This window comes from Podarcis bocagei, assembly GCF_964188305.1.
Source record: "Podarcis bocagei genome assembly, chromosome: 7".
In the NCBI taxonomy this organism is placed as follows: domain Eukaryota; kingdom Metazoa; phylum Chordata; class Lepidosauria; order Squamata; family Lacertidae; genus Podarcis; species Podarcis bocagei.
This window is the reverse complement of record NC_138132.1, coordinates 9,363,526-9,384,486: the sequence shown is the minus strand read 5'-3', so window position 1 is coordinate 9,384,486 and position 20,961 is coordinate 9,363,526. Positions and strand designations below refer to the sequence as shown.

Genomic DNA, 20,961 nt, shown 5'->3' with positions numbered 1-20,961 from the left:
TTATTATTATTATTATTATTATTATTATTATTATTTAGAAGTTGTTTATTATAAAGCTATTGTGACATTTCATACTGGATCAGATTGTTACTATTAATGTTTTATTATAATTCTTATGTGTGTTGGAAGCCGCCCAGAGTGGCTGAGGCAACCCAGCCAGATGGGCGAAGTAATATAATAATAGTAATAATAATAATAATTACTGTAGCACAGTAGGTCTTGCTGTTAACTATTTGAGCCCACCCAGGGACAAATGTGGGCAGGGGGTTGGACTAGATGAACTCTGGGAGTCCCTTCCACTCACTTCTACAATTCTCCGATTCTGTACACAGCAACTGGCTTGCACGAAAGCCCCACCAGCAGTTGCTGAGAGAAACAGCCAGCGAAGGGCATCCCAGAATAAGCTGCTTGGAGGTGGTTGGGTTGGTTGTTTTTTTTAAAAAAGCAATGTATACATTTTGATAATAAATAAATTAAATACCAAGGTGGGGAGAGAAGGTGGAAAGCCACTATTATTATTATTATTATTATTATTATTATTATTATTATTATTATTATTATTATTATTTTATGTGCCACACCTCTAACTGGGTTTCCCCAGCCACTCTGGGCGGCTCCCAACAGAATATTAAAAACACAATCAAATACCAAACATTAACAACTTCCCTATACGGGGCTGCCTTCGGATTGGTCTACCTTGAGTAGCTGGATGTCATCCTGTATATTTCCCATGATGCCTTTACCATGACAAGTGGTCACCTGACTTGACAGCTCCCTTCCACCCAGGCTAAGCTTATTTGGGGTAGAGATTTTCAGCTGCCACCTCCCAAATCACAAAATGCTGTTATCTCTTGCTATCTCTTATCTTGATTAGATATAGTTGTTCTCCCTCTTATCACTTCATTCCCCCTGATGAGATAAAGCTGTTTGCTTCACATGAAATCAACTTAACGCCTTTTCTTTCTTTTTAACCCAAAGTGATATTGGTTGCCAAGGAAGCGGATGACCCAATGAAAGGCCCTTTGCAGTCTTTGGATGGGGAAATGGCAGCCCTCTGGGTTCTTCACAGAATTTGTAAGAGCTGGAAGGGACCCAAAGGTCATCTAGATCTCAACCCTTGTTGTACTCCAACTCCCATCAGCCATGGCCAGTGAAGATGGGACTTATAGTCCAACAACATCTGGAGAGCCACAGGCCCACCCCTCCCAATTCCAGTGTCTATTGAGAAGAAGGGATGTAAAATACAATAAAATTGAATAGCTGATCATCCCATTTTCAGCTGGGCAGATGTGGCCTTGGGTACTCAAAGCCTATCGCTTTACATCTCAGATTCTCAGTAAATCCGTTAGGTGGCCTGGGGCAAATATGGAAATGAACCTCCCAGGGTTGTAAATACACCTGACTTTCATTTAAATTGCTCCCTTTCTTTGGCAAGGACCACAGCTCAGAGGTAGAGCATCTCTTTTCTATGAAGGCTCCAGGTTCAGTCAGTGACATTAGCAGGGAGGGCTGGGAAACCCTAGAGTATGGGTAGGCAAACGAAGACCCGGGGGTCAGATCCGGCCCAATCACGTTCTAAATCTGGCCCGTGGACAGTCCGGGAATCAGCGTGTTTTTACATGAGTAGAATGTGTTCTTTTAATAATAATAATAATAATAATAATAATAATAATAATAATAATAATAATAATTTATTTATACCCTGCCCATCTGGCTGGGTTTCCCCAGCCACTCTGGGCGACTTCCAACAGAACACTGCATCTCTGGGTTATTTGTGGGGCATAGGAATTCGTTCATTTCCCCCCCAAAAATATAGTCCGGCCACCACAAGTTCTGAGGGACGGTGGACTGGCCCACGGCTGAAAAAGGTTGCTGACCCCTGCCCTAGAAAAAGGCTGCCAGTCAGTGTAGGGCAGTACTGACCTCTGACCTAGATCAGGGGTCAGCAACCTAAGGCCTGGGGGCCGGATCCGGCCCAATGGCCTTCTCAATTCGGCCTGCAGGCGGTCCGGGAATCAGCGTGTTTTTACATGAGTAGAATGTGTGCTTTTATTTAAAATGCATCTCTGGGTTATTTGTGGGGCATAGGAATTTGTTCATATATTTTTTTCATAATATAGTCCGGCCCCCCACATGGTCTGAGGGGTGGTGGACTGGCCCCTGGCTGAAAAAGGTTGCTGACCACTAACCTAGATGGACCCCAATGGATGTTCTCCTCCTCCACCACCCCTCCCTATAGTAAGATATTGTCTAGTTTCCCCCTGCTCAGATCCCCTTGCAAGCAATTTAATTCTCAAGATGAGCAGGGTATTTCCCCCCCTCCTGGCACAGGCATATAATTACTGCAGGATTTTTCCCCTCCGCATAGAAGACTGTACCAAATTGGTTCCTGCCCATTGTGATCACTAGCGTGTCTGGATGAATTGGATTGTTTAAAGGGATCTCTTCCTAGGGATACCCCTGCTCTTTTTTTGTATTGGTCCAGGTCACCCCTCAGCCCCATGGAGGAAAGGCAGGACATAAAAGGAAACAGGAGGATAAATTTCTGTTTTCAAAAAGGGTCATGGAGCAATTTTCTACCTAGAAGAGGCTTGGTCAACGGACTCAAAAAAAGAATATGGACTCTCCACTAATTTAAAACAATATTAAAAGCTAGTTAGGGATGCATTAAAATCTAATGATCATTAGATATAACCCTGCCTGCTTCTTTCTTCGCAATTATAAAAGTTTTTTAAAAGCTGCCCAGCCTACTGGAGGCAGGTCACACGACAGAAATGATGGTCTAGCTTTATTTAGGAAGGTTTCCTCCACCTGGAAACAGTCTGGGATAAAAAATTATTGTGACATTAACTAGGCAATGTTGCTATGAAGTTTAGCGTCTATAACACTAAAAACAATTATGTCCTGCTATTAGTTGCTTAGATTCTTAACCTGCTCCAGAACACCTGAACTAGGCAGGGGAGCAGGGAGTTATTGACTTAGGGGTTCCCCTTAAGTTTCAATTATTTCAACGTCCAAAAATGCACTTTTGGGTAATCCACAAGGAATCTGTGAGCATCCAGTGGTTTGCTTGGGGTTTGTTTGCTTGGGGGGCGTGCACAGCAAACTAGGATCCAAATAACATTACGGGCTTTTATAAGAGCACCCTGAGAACTTTGAATGAATCATAGAATCATAGAGTTGGAATAGACCACAAGGGCCATCGAGTCCAACCCCCTGCCAAGCAGGAAACACCATGAATGAAGGGCAGTATTATTATTATTATTATTATTATTATTATTATTATTATTATTATTATTAATGACTTTACTTTGGCTGAATCCTGCCCATTGTGATCACAAATATGTCTGCATGAACTGGCTCGTTTAAATGGATCTCTTTCTAGGGAACCTTTGGAACTTGTAAACCACATGATAGGTTTAAAAAATAATATGTAGCGGCTGCTACATATCAAAATCAAAATCTCAAATATTCTCTCTCTCTCTCTCTCTCTATATATATATATTTATATATATATATATATTGAGAAAACCAATTGATGCCTCAACAAACTGGAATGCAGAAGTTTTTCAACACATTTTCAACAAAATCTGCCCTGGTGGTGGGAAGGCAATTTAAGCATCTATGAATGCAAAAAAAAACTGGAAATACCATCTCAAACCTGGTGATGTTTTTGAAAACATTTTTCATTCATTTAATTTATCGTGGTCTCAGTACCTGAATATGAACCTCCAAAACTATTTTTATATTTAATTGTAAAATAGGTATGTGTGTGTGTGTACACACACACTAACACACACACATACTTATTTTAAAATATACTTATTTTACAATTAAATATAAAAATAGTATATATATTTATATTTATATATAAAAACTGGGGGCATTTCATCTTTAAACACATGCAATTTGATAAATAGTAGAGTAAGAACATTTATCACGATCCACAATAATATAATTCAATATTTGCACATTCGGTTTGTTTTGATCCCCAAACCAAACCGGAAGCAGTTTCTATTCTCTTTTTCCCCACATTTGGCCAACTACCTGAATTCTCCCTCGCTACCCGATAACCCACTGGTTTCAATTCATAGAAAAAAGAAAAACCCAGTAACGTCTCTCCATCCTTTGCCTACCAAGAACCAGCTCAGTGATGCCCATCGCCCAAGTTTCCTCCAAAACTGAAAACTGACCAAAAAAAAGGGGTGGGGGAATCTTGCAAATCCACTTACTGGGGTACCCGACGGCCGAATGTAGCAAGTCCATGCCTGGCCCAGCCAAGGTGAGGCCGTTGACTGCATAATGTGGTTGCTTGATGTAGGACATCATGCTCAGAAGGTTGGAGTCCCCAAAGATCTCGCTGGGGAGAGAGGTCTTCTGCTGGTGGTGGTGGTAGTGCCCCTTCGCTCTTGCTTCTGGCTGGCTGGCTGGAAGCCTCCTAGGTCACCCTGGTCCTCCACTCAGCACCCAAGGGCAGCTGGAACTGCAGCCAGGAGGCAAAGACAGACAAGACCAGGAGTTTAGTGGCCGCCTCCCCAAGGAGGGAGAGGTGGGGAGGAGAGAGAGGTTGACCAATGGCAAGCGAGAGAAGACACCACACCTTTCTGGTGTCCTTCTGGTCTAACCCTCCAGAGGTGGTCCATGCAAGGAGGACTCTTGACTTTCCTACAAAGCCTAGAACCTCACTGGCAGCCGAATAAATAAATAAACTCCTTTGGATATGGGATGGGGTGTCTTTTTCTTCCCCACTCTGTATACTGCCTACTTCCCCCACCCTCTTTTTAATTTGAATTGCACATTACCATACAGTCAGTAATGATAGAGAGAAAGCTGGAGGCGTTTTTTTTGGGGGGGGGGAGATTGGGATTTTAGCAACTCAAAAGGGGGGTCTAATGGGTACCAATAGGCTATCAGGCCCATGCTTTTGAGGGTCTTATTATTACCTAAATGAGCAGGTTAAGTCAACACATTAAGGACTCACAGTGGTGCCTGGGGTTTTTGGAGGGGGGAAGGATTCTGGAGGCAGGGAAGGATTCTGCACACCTCTTGTAGAAGTTTGGCCTCTCAAACCCAATGCTTTGCAACATACAGCAGTTCTGTTGCTTCCCTCCTCCTGAGAATAGTTTTCCCCCTCAAACTTCTGAGGGGGCTTTTTGTTTGTTTGTTTCAAAAAAGGAAGCGTACAGTTCTAAGGGAACTGAGTGTAAACATATACAAAACATTGTGCGGTGTAGCGGCTGAATGAATCTGAAAGTCACGAGTTCAAATCCTACCTTAGCCTCATTTCATCCACTCCCCTGCCCAGTCCACTACAGCATGGTGATAATACTGACCTACCCTTCAGGGTTATTGTAAATATGACATACACACACACACACACACACTCACACACATACACACACACACACAGAGAGAGAGAGAGAGAGAGAGAGAGAGAGAGAGAGAAATATACGGTGCCATGTATATGCTAACTATTGTTATACTAATTTACCTGTCAATTTAAATTTATGATGAAACTCTTAGACTTCTTAATCTAGTGTGTATATGTATATTCTCCTTGTTTGTGGAATGTTATCCACAGGGAAACTCGCTGGCACCTTCATTAAATATGTTTAGGTGGCAGGCGAAGTTTCTCTATAACCAGGCCTTTGGCTGAGTAATACACTATGGCCTTTTAAATGTGCTGGGAGGGGGGGAATTTGCTCTTGGTTTTGCTTTATTATGTATTCTGCGTCCTCATTTTGTATGCTTATGCCGTGAACCGCCCGGTGATCTTCAGACGAAAGGCAGGCACACCAATTTTTGAAAATAATATTTAGGACTTGGTTAGGACTCACGAGGGCGCAGCACGAGGACTCAGCTGCGCCACAAGTAAGGACGAGCATGTGCAGAGTGCCTTTTGCTCTCACCGGATGGTGGCCCAGCACAACAGACCTACAACCCTGAAATCGGGGAGCAAAATGAAATTGCAAGCAATTCCACATTTCCCAACGTTGAGAACAAGATAGAACAGTGCAATAAAACAACGGGCCTAATTCTTTGAAATTCTACCAGCCCTCCATCAACATCCTTCTGAATTTTTCGGCTCTGGTAAAGCCAGTTTGGGGACCAGGCTTTATCTCCCTAGACTAGAGAATGTTTCGTGGTATTCCCTTTCTCTGCCATTAAGAAACCTGAGGCGTGGTTTGGCGGTGGCAGAATTTGCCAACTGCACTTTAACATCGCTTGTTTTGCTTAACCGCCAAGGTTTTATGAGAAGCGGGCCTGTAAATTGTGAATGGATTAAATGAGGGTTCCAAGGATAGATGCTGAGCCCCGCAGCAATGGGTTGCAACAAGACAAAGAGACAGAGAAAACAAACTTCTCTGCCAAGTGGGAGAGAAGCTGCAGTTTTTCATTTCGGTTTTTCCGTCTTCCAAAGGATACAGAGGAGAGAATACGACGTGTGCAGGTTTCGTGTGCTGAGGAAAGCCTGGCGCATTTGAAAATGTGACGGAAACTGCCCTAAATCTGGGTTACCTTAGAGTAAAGAGCTATCTCTAGCTGGTAAAAAGGGAGAGGGAAGTAGACACTGAAGCCACACAGAATCAGGAGGTCTACTCAGCCTGAAGGCAGTAAGCCAGTCATGGACTTTCTAGCCTTGAGTTCTTTGGTGACTGCTGATATTTCCACTACTCCATGGGTTTTCTCCCAGCCCTTCCTGGAGTTGCCACAGACTAAACCTGAGGCCTTCGGTACTCAAAGCAGACAAACAATGGGCCTAGAGCATTTTCCCCAAAAAAGGATGCCTCTATCCAGGAAAAGGACGCGGGTGGCGCTGTGGGTTAAACCACAGAGCCGAGGACTTGCCGATCAGAAGGTTGGTGGTTCGAATCTCTGCGACGGGGTGAGCTCCCGTTGCTCGGTCCCTGCTCCTGCCCACCTAGCAGTTCGAAAGCACGTCAAAGTGCAAGTAGATAAATAGGTACCGCTCCGACGGGAAGGTAAATGGCGTTTCAGTTCACTGCTCTGGTTCGCCAGAAGCAGCTTAGTCATGCTGGCCACATGACCCGGAAGCTGTACACCGGCTCCCTCGGCCAGTAAAGCGAGATGAGTGCCGCAACCCCAGAGTTGGTCATGACTGGACCTAATGGTCAGGGGGCCCTTTACCTTTATCCAGGAAAAAGACATGGCTGGGAAAGCCACACTGTCCCCAAAGAACAGGGCAGATGGCCCAGCAGAGCATCCTCCCCACTCACTGGTCTCTATTTTTGCAGTCCTTATCCTAGAGAAGGACTCACTTCAACAGGAGGAAAAGGGAGAAGGATCTCAGCAAAGGCAGGAGGAGGTGCCACGAAAGATGCTATCAAAGGCCTATATGGGTACCACTGTCTCACTGCCGAAATTAACAGAGGAGGCAGCAGACACGCCAGGTGTTTAAAGCACATCCCTCACAAATAAGAACCCCGGGAACTGTGGTTTGTTAAGGGTGCTGTATATCTGCCAGGGTAAACTACTATTCCCAGAATTTGGGATGCTTGTGTAAGCAGCCAGAATCCCTGGCTGCCCGTGAAATCCTAAACTGGGTGGCTAGATAGCCCCTTAGCTGAAAAACCCGCTGGTGGCAACTGAGTAGCAAGAGTGCTCAGCTGCAGAGCCGAGAGACCCAGGTTCAAGTCACGGTTTCAATGGGCAGGCGGAAGTAGCGTTGAGGGCATCGCTCTTGGTCGTTCACAGCTATCCTGCATTTGCGAAGCAGGGATAGCTGGGAACCTGGAATACCACTCTCAGTGTGAGAAGGGAAATAACAGACATAATAAAAGTCCGGCGCTCTGATCTTGCAGCGGCTAAGGAGATGCCTCTGGGAAAGCCTTATTTCCCATGATTTTAGCTCAGTTGGTAGAGCGTGAAACTCCTAATCTCAGGGTTGTGGGTTCGAGTCCCACACTGGGCAAAAGATTCCTGCATTGCAGGGGTTGGACTAGATGACCCTCGTGGGTCCCTTTCTACGTTCCTTTGCCTAATCCTCTTTTAAAACCGTTCAGGCTGGCTGCCATCGCTGGCTGTTTCCTGTGGGAGGCAGTTCCGCAGTTTAGCTACGTGTTGCGGGGCAGAAGGCGGGAGGGGGAATCGAGGAAGTTCAGAATCTCATCGGCATCAGCAGAAGTCTGGTCTGCAGCTGGATCCACGGAGGTTTAGGTGCAACCTAGATTTCTCTGGGATGCATTTCCGGAATTGGGAAAAATAGCTATGGGACACACGCAGTACTGGGGGAGATACAGCGAAGAGAACCATTTCTCTGTCCCACAAGAAGACTCTCCCTCCCCAGGCTTCCTTTGTTCCTAAATCCATCAGGGAATCAATCACTAATGATAATGGGCTTGGAAGATGCTAACAGTCTTCTCTCTTTTGTTTGGCTAGCTCTCCCACTGCTTTTTCCTTTTCTCCACCTTAACCGCATCCCTCCAGCTTTAGATTTCCAATTCCAGAGGCAAACAATGAAGAGGTTATAGAAAAGGGAGCCCACCGCCCTTATCTCTGTTCTATCCTGTTTTCCTTAAAACCAATTCGTGGCCCATGAACCTATTGTTCAAATCACGAACCCGTTATGTTGCAGGCGTTGCTGCAAATCTATTTATTGCAAACATAAACGTGAGGAGACTTGGCCTATTTATTGCCACCGTTTATTATTCCTATGGTCCTTATTTGTAAAAAACCCTACAAAGTTATTCAAAGAAGAAGAAGAAGGGGTAGAACAAGCAGCTCTCAAATCTATAGCAAGGCAAAGTCAAATGGCAAGTTTGCAGAGAATTCCCTCACACACAGTTATTTGTCCCTGCAAATAGCTTCCCTTCCAATTAAGAGGTGTGGGTTGACCTTGTAAACAAAGAAAGGAACTGAATGGTGACACACACACACACAACTACACACCTACACAAAAAGTGACAGACAGGCACTTATATGCTTTTCAACACCTTAGATAAGATATCTAGAGAAGATGGACTAAGGATGGTTTGGGGGCAAACCGTGTTTTCCTATATATGCTCAGAGGCTTTCACTTAAAGAGAAATTTTTTTCCTAAATTTTGACAAGTCAAGAAGATGCTATAAGTCATGTCGCCTCATGACTTATCAACACCCCTACTACTTTTTTGCACTTGAATGAAACTGGTCTACATCTATTATTATTGTTTTAATTATTATTTTTAAATTTTCTGTGCCGCTCTTCATTCGAAGATCGCAGGGCGGTTTACCGTATAAAAACACAAAAAGTATGCCATAGTGACAAACAATAACACCTCCCCACAGTTATTCTTCACTATCATTTCTTAAATTTCTCCAGTTATTAGTCTCCAGTTTTTGAAATGTACTCCAAATAATTTCCCCGGGGGAATTTAAACAGCTTGAAACAGGTGTAAATTTATTGGTTGCAAAGCACATACCCAGATAATAATAATAATATAATAAATTTTTATTTATACCCCGGCCAGAGCCAGGCTCAGGGCAGCTAACACCAATAAAATTTCAGTAAAAACATAATAACAATAAAAAAGATGGGAAATGTTTGTAAAAAACTGGAAAAGTCGAATGGTTAACAGAGGCGGATACTGAGTTTTGATTATGTTGGATCAATAGCAAGCTCTCCACAGAACCTTCATTTCTATTGTCTGAACAAATACCGTGCTCTGACCACAAGGTGCCTGAAATATGGCCTCATACCGCAGTAACAGTATTCATTAAGAGATACAGACAAAAAGATGTCTTTAGGGTTGCTTTTGAAAATGCCCCTTTGATGTTTAATTAAGCAATGTGTTCTCCATTCCAAAAAGCTGGCCTGGAGTAGGACAGAGCTAGATTCCTTGATAATTTTAAAGGGATATTTTCCTCTTCCAAAACACCCAAGTTGTTGTTGTTGTTGTTGTTTTGTGGCACAACACATTCTAAATCTGCAATACTATGCCCACTTACCTGGGACTCAGGAGTAAGTTTTACTGGACTCAGACTTGCTTCTTAGCAAGCGGACATAGGAGGAACAGGCTCGCATTTAATTCATTTATGTTTTCCACCAAATTAACATCCTGCCTCTCTGGTCTCAACCAGGTGGCTAATTCACAAGAGAGAAACCTTAATACTTGATATGAGCAGGGAGACAAGCGGCTCAGGATTTTCTGGCCGCATGAGGGGTCCTCAAAGTCATCGTCCCCTCTGGCTACAGCCTCTCCTGGTTTGTGGGAAGCAGACTTTAGGGGGTTCCCAAACTGTGGTCTGCAAACCACCTGTGAGCCTCATTCAGGCTGTCTGTGAAGAACCCTCACAATCCATGGAATTCAAACTGCAATACAGCAAAATGCAATAGAAGCACTGAAAATGAAATTAAAAACCATAATAATGTAGTGTTTTGGACACTTGAGGTGCAATAAATAAATTTCTGTTCTCTCTGCTTCCAGTGTTCAAGGATATTAGTGCTGTTCTCTCTGCAGTTAATCATTCTCACCCTCACACAGGGAAAAGGAATTTGGCAAGGTTGCAGAAGCCTTTCAGACAAAGGAAAACCTGAAGAGACCCCCCCAAAAAACAGTCCCAAGAGGACAGTGTGCCCTCTCGGGGACCACAGAATGCTGGAAGACAGTTTTGGGTTTGCATTTTCGGAAAAGGAGGCAGGGAAGAGGACAACTAGATGGGAAATGGAACAGAATGAAGTGTCATGAGCTAAGGCACAGCCAACAAAAGTGTCACTGCGCTGCAAAATTTTGTTGCAGCACCAATCTGTTGCCGTGAATGCTCTTCGAATAAGGTTGCCAGATTTTTTTTCAATGAATCTGGGGACGCTTTTCAACTTCCTACTAAATAGATGGATTTTGTCAGGGGACTGATCTGTAAATCCAGGAACTATCCCCGGGAAACGGGGACGTCTGGTAACCTTATATTTGACATTTGAGGGGGAAGGGATGGTGGTGGGAAAAAGAAGTATCTGTGGGATTGAATGTGGGTATGTATGAATATTTTTAAGGATTGTATGAAATGTATGTTTGTATATTCGTAACATTAAAAAAAAGACGATGGTAACGTTATATTTGAATCCCTGCCAGAAACTCTATAGCTTCACACGTCTATATTGATAGCCTTGATAATCAAATAAAAAGGACTAAGGTTTCAATAATAATAATAATAATAATAATAATAATAATAATAATAATTGTGCTCTTCTTTATTTATTTGTTTGTTGTGTTCAAGCAAAAGCCTAAAGGGGCTTGTGTTTCACATGATAGCATGGGTATATATAAGATAGAGGAATTATATTTTCCCCAAAGCCTAAACACTTACCTGGAGGGCACCCACATGGAACTCAATGGTTGTTTCACAGGTTTGCTCTGTTAAACTCTTTAGGATAGATTAATATTTATATGTTCAGGATTGCCCTGTTAAACTCCTTTAGAAAGAACATTGGAAAACTACCAGAGGATTTGCCAATCTGGATAAATTAAATGCTGAATTCCTTTTCGTTATCTATGTTCCACTTTTATTTATTTCTTTTTATTTCAGCAAGAACAGCTTAAAATGAATTTAGTTTTTTTTAAAAAAAACTGTTAAGAAATGGGCGTATTTTCCATTAAAGGCAAATTTTAACTGATTTGTTTTTTATTAGGAAAGCAACAGCAAAAAAAAAGAAAAAAGAAAGGTCTAATATCTGTGTACAAATGCTTGCAATCCAGAAAGATATGAGCTCCTTAATGTAAGGAAACTGATAAACCTCTCTTTGGCTTAATGAAATATGCAAGTCTGAAGAGGTTTTGAGTGGGCAGATGGTGTTTTGCCCCAGATATTTTCCCATTTAAAATGTTGTCATCTCTTTGCAGTGTCTCGGATTATAGATTTATATAGCGGCAGGAAGAATGCAGTGAGAATCCTTTGAAACAAACAAACAAGCAAAAAGCTTTGGTTGCTGTTGTTGTTATTTTTATACAAATCAGATCAGGACAATCCTTTAAAATAGTCTCTCTCTGCGTGTACCACATACATTTACTAAAAAATAAAAGTAAAACCAAGTTTTAAACATTTTCCCTTAAAAAACACACCCACAGAGCTCCTCTACGTTCATTAAATGCTTATAATTATCAGAGAAACACTGGATTTTATGTATTTGTTGTTGTTGTTCTAAATTCTTTAAAATAATTGCAAAAAACCCTGAAAACACGATCTACATTGACCCAAAACTTGAGGGTTCTTTCTGAAGAACAATGCGAACAACCCCTCAAGATATATTGTTAATGCTGCCATTTTATCTAATTCTTACTTTCAAAAGTGAAATTATACTCATTTTAATCTGTAGGGTCTGCTTAAAATGTTGCTTTGATGGTCAATACTTTGAAAAAAGATGATTGAAACTGAATCAACCACCTTTCACTGATATTATGTTTATACATACACTGTATACACTTTGAAACATTATTTAGAAAACTCCATAGGTTTTTACATCTATCTCACTGAATGCAACTATTGCCACCTTTCCAGCTTTGCTATAAATGTGCTTCCCAGCCGTCAAATGAGACGAAATGCCAATACTGTAACAGAAGCTGAATATACACTACGCATCTCTAGATACGACATTGATGGTTGTTAGCAGACTCTGCAGAGTAATTTGACAGAGGTCGATTCCTTCCCCCATTTATCACATAAAATATGCCAACGTTTCCCAGGTTAAATCCCATTATGTCTTGTTTTCAGAACATGGAAAAAGGGGGAAATTAAACGTGCACAACATCTTAGATTACAAAACTGAAGAAAAGGCAATTATATTTATATCTAAATGGTGCAATTAAAGAAAGCAACACATGGAAGCGTTTCATTATACTGTGTGCCACCCCTTCACCGAACATAGTGAAATTAAGTTTTGCCATTGTGGCAAATCTTCCACGGGGTACACACAATGGAAAACGCAGATCTATTTGCGGCATTAGCGAGATGGCCAGACTGTTTGCTGCAGTGGAAGACCGACGATTTCTAGAGAGGACACCCAAAAGAGGTAAAATGGTGACTTTCCAAGATGGGGTTAGCTGAGCTTCCAGATCGCCTGGGATTCTTTTGACGAATGGGATGAATGAAAAATTTCAGGTGGACATTGAGATTATAAATGGCCAAAGACACCTTGGCTGGATTGCAAGATAGTTGAAGTCACTTCTTGTATGGTTGGAGAATTCCTAGGTCAACTCACATCAGGGTAACAACAATCATCTCTCCCACTTAAGTTCGGTTCTTACCTACATGGCCAACTAACATCCATTGAATTTCCACAATAGTGGCATAATGTCCTGCCTTCTCTCTCTCGCACACAAGCACACCAGCTTTATTTTTGGGGTGGGTTGGGGGACTCTGCCTTACCTTCTCCCGAGAGCAGTTCCAGTGCCCAGGTGTCCAGACCAGGAGCCTCCGGGTACCTCTGCAAGGAAGCATAACAGAGATTTGTGCTGGAGATGGATCAAATGAGGAAAAACCAAGGGCAGCTCCTTCTTCCCAACCCCAGGAAACCACAAAAAATAACCCCGGCTAGAAAGAGCAAAATGTGTTAAAAGGATAACCCAGAAGTGATACAGTGGGAGATCCCTATAATCTGTAATAAAGAGAGAAGCTTAACCTGAATTGAAAAGAGATTTAGAGCTGGGTAAGAGATTCTGCAGCCCAGGACTTCTCTGGGCATTTAGATCGAAGGTTTGGGATTTTCTCCTCTTAAGCCCTGGAGAAACAAGGGGGGGGGGGTCAGTGGTGGTGGCAACAGCAGCAGCAACAGCAGTGGTGGTGGCTGGTGAGGGAGGGTTTTCTCAAAAACAATTTGGTGCGCTGTGCTGCGAGCTCCATTCTTAGATCCTGGCCCTCACATGACTGGTATTATAGGAACACTCTTGTAGATTAATAAACAAGGGAGGGATGGCTTCGTTGGGTTTTCTTTAAGGGCAGTTGAATATCCCAGGTTCTCTCTGACGGTGTGCAGGTTTATGGGCTGGCGTGAAGGGTAAAAATGATTTGCATCGGGAGATTTCGGAAGCAGATACCGAGATAGACACACAAACACACACACGCAACCAACACACTTCTGGGGAATACTGCAAATCAACGGGGAGCAGCCTAACAGGAAGAAGGAGAAACTCACACAGAGAGACTTTCTACCTCCAAACTTTTCATGTTGGTGACACACTTTTTTAGACGTGCATCATTTCGTGACACCGCCACTCAGTTTTACTAGCAAAGTAACCCCTTTGCAGCCCCGGGAGGAGTGTTCCCACGACACACCGACACACGGCAGCCGACACACTCATGTGTCGTGACACACAGTTTGGAAAGGTCTGTTGTGCCTTCTTGCCCGAAAGCAAGAATATACGACTGATATGTTTTGGTTCAGGCACACGGGTCAAAGAGTGGGAAGATGTCAACATCAGAAAAAGGCAGTAAGGTCTTTTCCATTGCTATTTTCCCTCCTCCTCGAATTCATTTTATTTCTTCCCAACACACACACATACATAGAGAGAGAGAGACCTAAAAACAGACATTTGTGCTTTTTGCTCCAACAAATCTCTTAAACTATGGGTTAAATTTTCAAAAACAACACCAAGATTCCCAGACTCTTTCGTCCTCCAGCAGAATGACCGGATGCAAAAGAAGGCAGCAGGCTTCTGAATAATCAACAGGTGTGTAGAGAATTATGGCCGCTTCTTGGGTCTATGGGCTCCCTCACCACCACCTTTTCCATATGGCCCCGTAAGATCTTCTATGGAACATGCCCCAACCCAAGAAATGGCACTGCGACTGTTAATGTCCCCCCCTTTCCACACACACCTTGCCTGCGTTATCAGGTGAATGCCAGCCTGGGCGTGTAACGTGACCTTATATTTCTGATATTTACTCTCTGATCACTCGGAGGAGGGCTCTATGTGGGAAGCTTGCGTGGAATGCTGGCTTATTGACTGGGGCGATAAAAAATACATAGCTTCGCTGGGCCTCTCGTTTTCAATCCACAGTGCCTAAGGTACTTGTGTTGAACGATGTCTTGATTCAGGGAAGGTGGAGCATACAGGAAAGGTAGGTTTCCACCTTTCAAATTGGCCCCCTGGGCATAAAAAACTGAGGTACAGAATAAACTGGTCAGTATCGATCACCTGGGGCTCTGTGTCTGCTGGGACCAGGACTGCATCCTGCAAAGCTACCAGATTGTTTGGTTTTTGTTATCGGGCTGCCCTGTTTTACTAGCCTGCATGTCTATATATAAGCATATCTGTCACCTTCCAAGTCCACATTACATGATGCTCAAGCCATCAGTTGGCAACTGTATTGCATTTGAAATCCTTTTTATACATGGAATACAGCAGAAGTTATATTTTCTGAGAATCCTCCAGAAAAACAATCTCTCAAAGGACCTGTTGATGGCATTTTACCATTGTACTGTTGAGAGTGTATTAATTTATGGTCTCTGTGTGTGGTTTGGGAGCTGCACGGTCAGGGGAAAACCAATGCTGTCCAGGGTTGTAAAGACTGTGGAGAGAATAATTGGGTGCACTCTTCCCACCTTGGATCAAATCTATGCTTCCAGGTGCCATAAGAAAGCTGCAGAGATAGCGCAGGATAGTGTGCACCCCGGAAATTATCTCTTTCAGCTTCTGCCTTCTAGAAGAAGGTACAGGGTTATAAAGACTAGGACTAGCCGCCTGAGAAACAGTGTCTATCCAAATGCGATTTTGGTTTTAAACGCAGTGTAAGGTAGTCTCTATAGGAGTATATTGTATTTAATTATGGGGTATCAGAGTTTTTATGGGGGTAACCAGACTGGGATAGCTGGGATAGCACGCTTGTTGGTTTTGAATGTCTGATGCAGATTTTTTCAATTTCGTTGTTCTGTATGGGACAATGACAATAAAGATTATCGTATTGTTTCGTATCTCTCTATCCTCATACTGTATAGGGCTATCTCTCTCTCTCTCTCTCTCTCTCTCTCTCTCTGTGTGTGTGTGTGTAAATATAACTGTTTTAACTTTTTATATATGAAACATTTTACGCAAGTTCTTCTCGCATTGGGAAGTTCTTCATAGGAAGTGGTTCATCAATGAATTAAATAACAATTATAAGCCCCTTGTCATGGCAGCTTTTTCTCAGAAACAAGAAACTTCCTACATTATCATGATCCTATTTATTTCTACCCTGTCTTTCTCCCTGACAGGACTCAAGGCAGCTTACAGATAAAAACAAGAACTACTAAAACACACACCGGGGGTGGGGGGGGGGAGAGAGAATACATTAAATATATCAACTGTGTTGCATTAAGTGAAAACTCAGAAATTGGTGTGTCACATAAATACATCTACAAATAATTCTGCTTTCCCCATCCTGAAATATTAAGCTTCTAAACAAACTGAAAGCTTAATGGGCAGGAGGTTGCTAAGTTGACCTCGAAAGATGCAGAAAACCAAGCAAATGGCAATGGATATTTTTTACTGAGTCAACTTAGATTTGTGTAGAGTAGGAGCAGGCAGACTTCAAGCGAATGGGATCTATTTTTCTTTCTCTTAGCACCCGAAGCCTAACAGCTGGAGCCGAGTGCGAAAGAGAGGTTTCGAAAGAGGAATAGGCATACACTTAGAACGAAGGAATGCAACCCTCAAAAGGATACATCTGAGCCTAGGATTTCGTTTCCACTGCCCGAATTGTGCTTACAGCACACACACAAAACTATTTGGTCCATGAGTCTATCCTCTCAAGCTTCCTCCATTTCAGTAGCCTAATTTGGGGAGGAAACTTGCTGCTTTTGTTAACCAGCTAAAAGTCAGAAATCCTTTGTAATCTACTGCAAATCACACAGAGATCTGTCAGTAGATGCAGACCTACACTCAGCCCCCCAGCCCAGTTTTCAAGGTCATGGGACTGAGCAGTCCATTTTTCCCCTTCGCAAAAAGAAGTGACGCGATGTTTTAAATAAATATTTGCTTGATGTGTTTTAGGAACCTTTGTTACTTGGAGTATTTTTTTTAAAAGATGCATGCTCGTTAGTATAAAAATATATTAAAAATGCACAGGCACAATCCAGTCAAAATTAAGGGAAAAAGTGATTTAGGGGAAGAGGGAGAGTTTAGTATGTACTGTACTTAGCTTACTCACTGAAATGGGATATGTACTTAACTTTAGCTGGATCATGCCCTATAATTGCAAAATCAGCGGGAGCGTGGCTTTGAAATTGGGCCACTCAAATAGAACTGAAAGCAACTTATTTTCTTCTGAGCAAGCGTATTTTACATCCAGGATGTAATTGCTCTTTTTAGGCTGCATACAAACTATACCTCTGAAGCACATTCAAAGCACATTTTCCCCCTTCAAAGAATTCTGGGTGCTAGAAATGGCAACTCGGCAAAGGATAAACCACAGTGCCCAGAATTCTTTGAGGGGGAAATGTGCTTCGAATGTGTTTTAAAGGTATAATTAATACACAGCAGTCTTACAAAGCTGCGGCTTAAAATTTTAACTAAGTCGTTTTGATGCGAGCAAAATGAACCGTTTACAAAAACAACAAAGGCTAATAGTTATGATCTTTGTATTTCAAATAAAAATCACACAGTTTTGCACATGTGACGTATCTACTATGCTTCTTTACAAGGATATAGAAAAGCAAAACATACAGTGAGATAGGATATTCTGGCAATTTACCCTTTTTCTACTTAATCTGATCCCGGTTTCAATTTTAAAGGGGGGAAATCTTAAAATACAGCCTTTAAAAAAAATAAATCCTGATAACCATGTGATTTTATTTCCACATAACTGAAGCATCTCAGCCAGATGGGCGGGGTATAAATAATAAATTATTATTATTATTATTATTATTATTATTATTATTATTATTATTATTAGTCATACTTGAAAAGTCAGTTGAAACCAATGGACCTTACTTCTAAGTAAACATGATTGACATTGGGGAGCAAATATAGTTCTCTGTATCCTTATTCCTTATAACGGGAGCAAACATGCATTTGCCCTAGGTCTGTCTCAGCCTCTAAACCCCCAACATATTACAGAAGCATCTTTTATTCTGTTGTAGCTTGTCCTCAATAAAATACCCCCCCCCATCCTGTTTCTCTGTGCTTAAAGAATTTTCCCTTTACACAGAAGGACTACTGCCCCTGTTATCTGGAGAGAGAGAAAAAGCAAAACTAAGGAGCATCTGCAGCAAGCAAAATGAGAGGAGATTAAGGACATTTGAAACATCCCATTAAAGAGTACATAAAGGACCCAAAATTTCACTGAAGAGCTCTTGGATAGTTCTCCAGAAATTACTCTCTTAAGAAGCTTAGAATCAGGAAAGAAGTTCAAGATGCAATTCCCAGCAGCTCCTGGCAGAAATAGGTTTCTACTCCCCTACCCCCACCCCTCCCTCCAGCTTGCCTTTCAAATTCACTTTGCCAAAGGATTTGATTTTTTTTTTGCAATTTTGCAATCAAGATTGGCGGCGGCTAAGAAAGGAAAGATGGCGGACGCCCTCTAAGTGTTGACTAGTTGGAATTCAGGAGCAAATTGGTGAAAGGAAGAATTGGGGTGATGACACCAGAAGTGGTATAATCCGGCGCCCATTGAGACACCCACCCCCTTTATGCAAGTGGAAACTATCTATCTATCTATCTATCTATCTATCTAGGAGTACGACAAGGCTGTATATTGTCTCCCTGCTTATTTAACATATGCAGAATTCATCATGCGAAAGGCTGGGCTGGATGAATCCCAAGCCGGAATTAAGATTGCCGGAAGAAATATCAACAACCTCAGATATGCAGATGACACAACCTTGATGGCAGAAAGTCAGGAGGAATTAAATAACCTTTTAATGAGGGTGGAGAGCGCAAAATATGGTCTGAAGCTCAACATCAAAAAAACGAAGACCATGGCTACTGGTCCCATCACCTCCTGGCAAATAGAAGGGGAAGAAATGGAGGCAGTGAGAGATTTTACTTTCTTGGGCTCCATGATTACCTCAGATGGTGACAGCAGTCACGAAATTAAAAGACGCCTGCTTCTTGGGAGAAAAGCCATGACAAACCTAGACAGCATCTTAAAAAGTAGAGACATCACCTTGCCAACAAAGGTTTGTATAGTAAAAGCTATGGTTTTCCCAGTAGTGATGCATGGAATGAGAGCTGGACTATAAAGAAGGCTGATCGCCGAAGAATTGATGTTTTTGAATTATGGTGCTGGAGGAGACTCTTGAGAGTCCCATGGACTGCAAGAAGATCAAACCTATCCATTCTGAATGAAATCAGCCCTGAGTGCTCACTGGAAGGACAGATCGTGAAGCTGAGGCTCCAAGACTTTGGCCACCTCATGAGAAGAGAAGACTCCCTGGAAAAGACCCTGATGTTGGGAAAGATGGAGGGCACAAGGAGAAGGGGACGACAGAGGACGAGATGGCTGGACAGTGTTCTGGAAGCTACTAACATGAGTTTGTCCAAACTGCGGGAGGCAGTGGAAGACAGGAGTGCCTGGCGTGCTCTGGTCCAGGGGGTCACAAAGAGTCAGACACGACTGAACAACTATCTATCTATCTATCTATCTATCTATCTATCTATCTATCTATCTATCTTGCTGGAGCCCAACCTTTACAGTCTTTGACGTTCCCACTAACTGCTCTTTCAGGAACCTCCCGCTTGCTAATTCTGCAGCCAATTTTTCCCCCAATGAGCTTGATGAAATTGGTGGCTGAGCCCCTTAAGCAAAAAGAGTGCCTGGCCCCAAGGAACCTCCAATCTAAGGATAAGCACAGGCCTAACAGATGGCATGAGGCCGGGCGAAGGGGGGGGGGGCGGTTAGCAGGGAGAGGAGAAGAGGGCAGACTGATTCAATGATTGCAGCGTTATTAACAGCATGCACAGCCCACCAGCTGCCCATTATTTTTTACCCTGGTTTTCTTTACATAATTGCAAGAAGAAAAGTCTTGCATCCGCTCCTCCACAAAGGCAACAGGTTGCAGCTATTCCACCAGGTTGCGGAGGCTGTTGACTTTGTTGCGCCAGGCAGAGGTGATGGAAAGCTCGCTGGATCCTTCTACGTATGGACGGTTTTGAAGAAGTCCATCTATATTGATTACAATAAAACCTAACGTATTGCAAAGATGAATGGGAATCTTAAGCTGGTTTAATAGTCATTGTGTGTTCTCTCTCTCTCTCTCTCTCTCTCTCTCTCTCTCTCTCTCTCACACACACACACACACACACACACACACCCTCTTGGAATTATAGTTTTGCAAAGCAGCCAGGAAATCTCAACGCCCTCAGAAAACCACAACTGCAACTCTCAGAATTCCTTGCAGAGTTTACATTTTGTGGCACAGGTACTTAGCAATTGCAGTACCTTTGCAGGTTTCCTGAGAATCTCCCATTACTTCCTCACCCCACACACAAGGGAGAGATGTTTATTTTCAAAGGCGGTTTCAGAATAATGCAAAAGGACACCTGCAAGTCATCCGAAAACTATAACTTCCAGGGTTACGTGAGGCCAAGGAGCAGTTGCTAAAGCAGTATAAGTCTTTAACACAGTTACAACACCTGATCAACAAAAGTAACATCCTCAGAGCAGAACACTTACTAAAAGTCAATAAAGTAACTCTTAATTTATTTGAGGGTTTACAAAGGAAGCACACAAACAGCCCCCTCCTACTCCAGGGGTTCCCAAACTGTCATTCGTGAGCTTCACTCAGGAGGTCTGCAGTGCAGAATGCGCACATTAAATATTCCCTTTTAACTGCATTCTGTGGAATGCAAATTGTAATACCATAAAATACAGCGTAAGAAGTAAGAAGAGCAATAAAAACACAAATTAAAATCTTCTGGCTTTGCAATTGCTGCAACAGGCAGAAAATCCAATTAGTGGTCTGCCAAGACACTCAGCAACTTTCAAGCAGTCCTGGGGTGGAGCTTGGAAACCACCACCTTAGGAATATTTACTCAGAAGTAAAGGCCCACAA

The 20,961-nt window shown here is 42.6% G+C and overlaps 1 protein-coding gene and 1 long non-coding RNA gene across 2 annotated transcripts in view; one reads left to right on the top strand and one right to left on the bottom strand.

The window, feature by feature from the left end:
• Positions 1 to 20,961, top strand: part of LOC308590683 — a 122,079-nt gene that overhangs the window by 32,692 nt on the left and 68,426 nt on the right. The gene's annotated exons all lie outside the window — the stretch shown is intronic.
• Positions 1 to 20,961, bottom strand: part of LOC308590505 (homeobox protein otx5) — a 78,623-nt gene that overhangs the window by 9,469 nt on the left and 48,193 nt on the right. The window contains exons 3-4 of the mRNA XM_081200612.1: positions 13,359 to 13,416; positions 4,233 to 4,483 (exon numbers count right to left, since the gene is read on the bottom strand). Of these exons, the coding sequence (XP_081056738.1) occupies positions 4,233 to 4,329 (97 nt within the window). The 5' untranslated portion in view covers positions 4,330 to 4,483; positions 13,359 to 13,416. The remainder of the gene's footprint in view (positions 1 to 4,232; positions 4,484 to 13,358; positions 13,417 to 20,961) is intronic.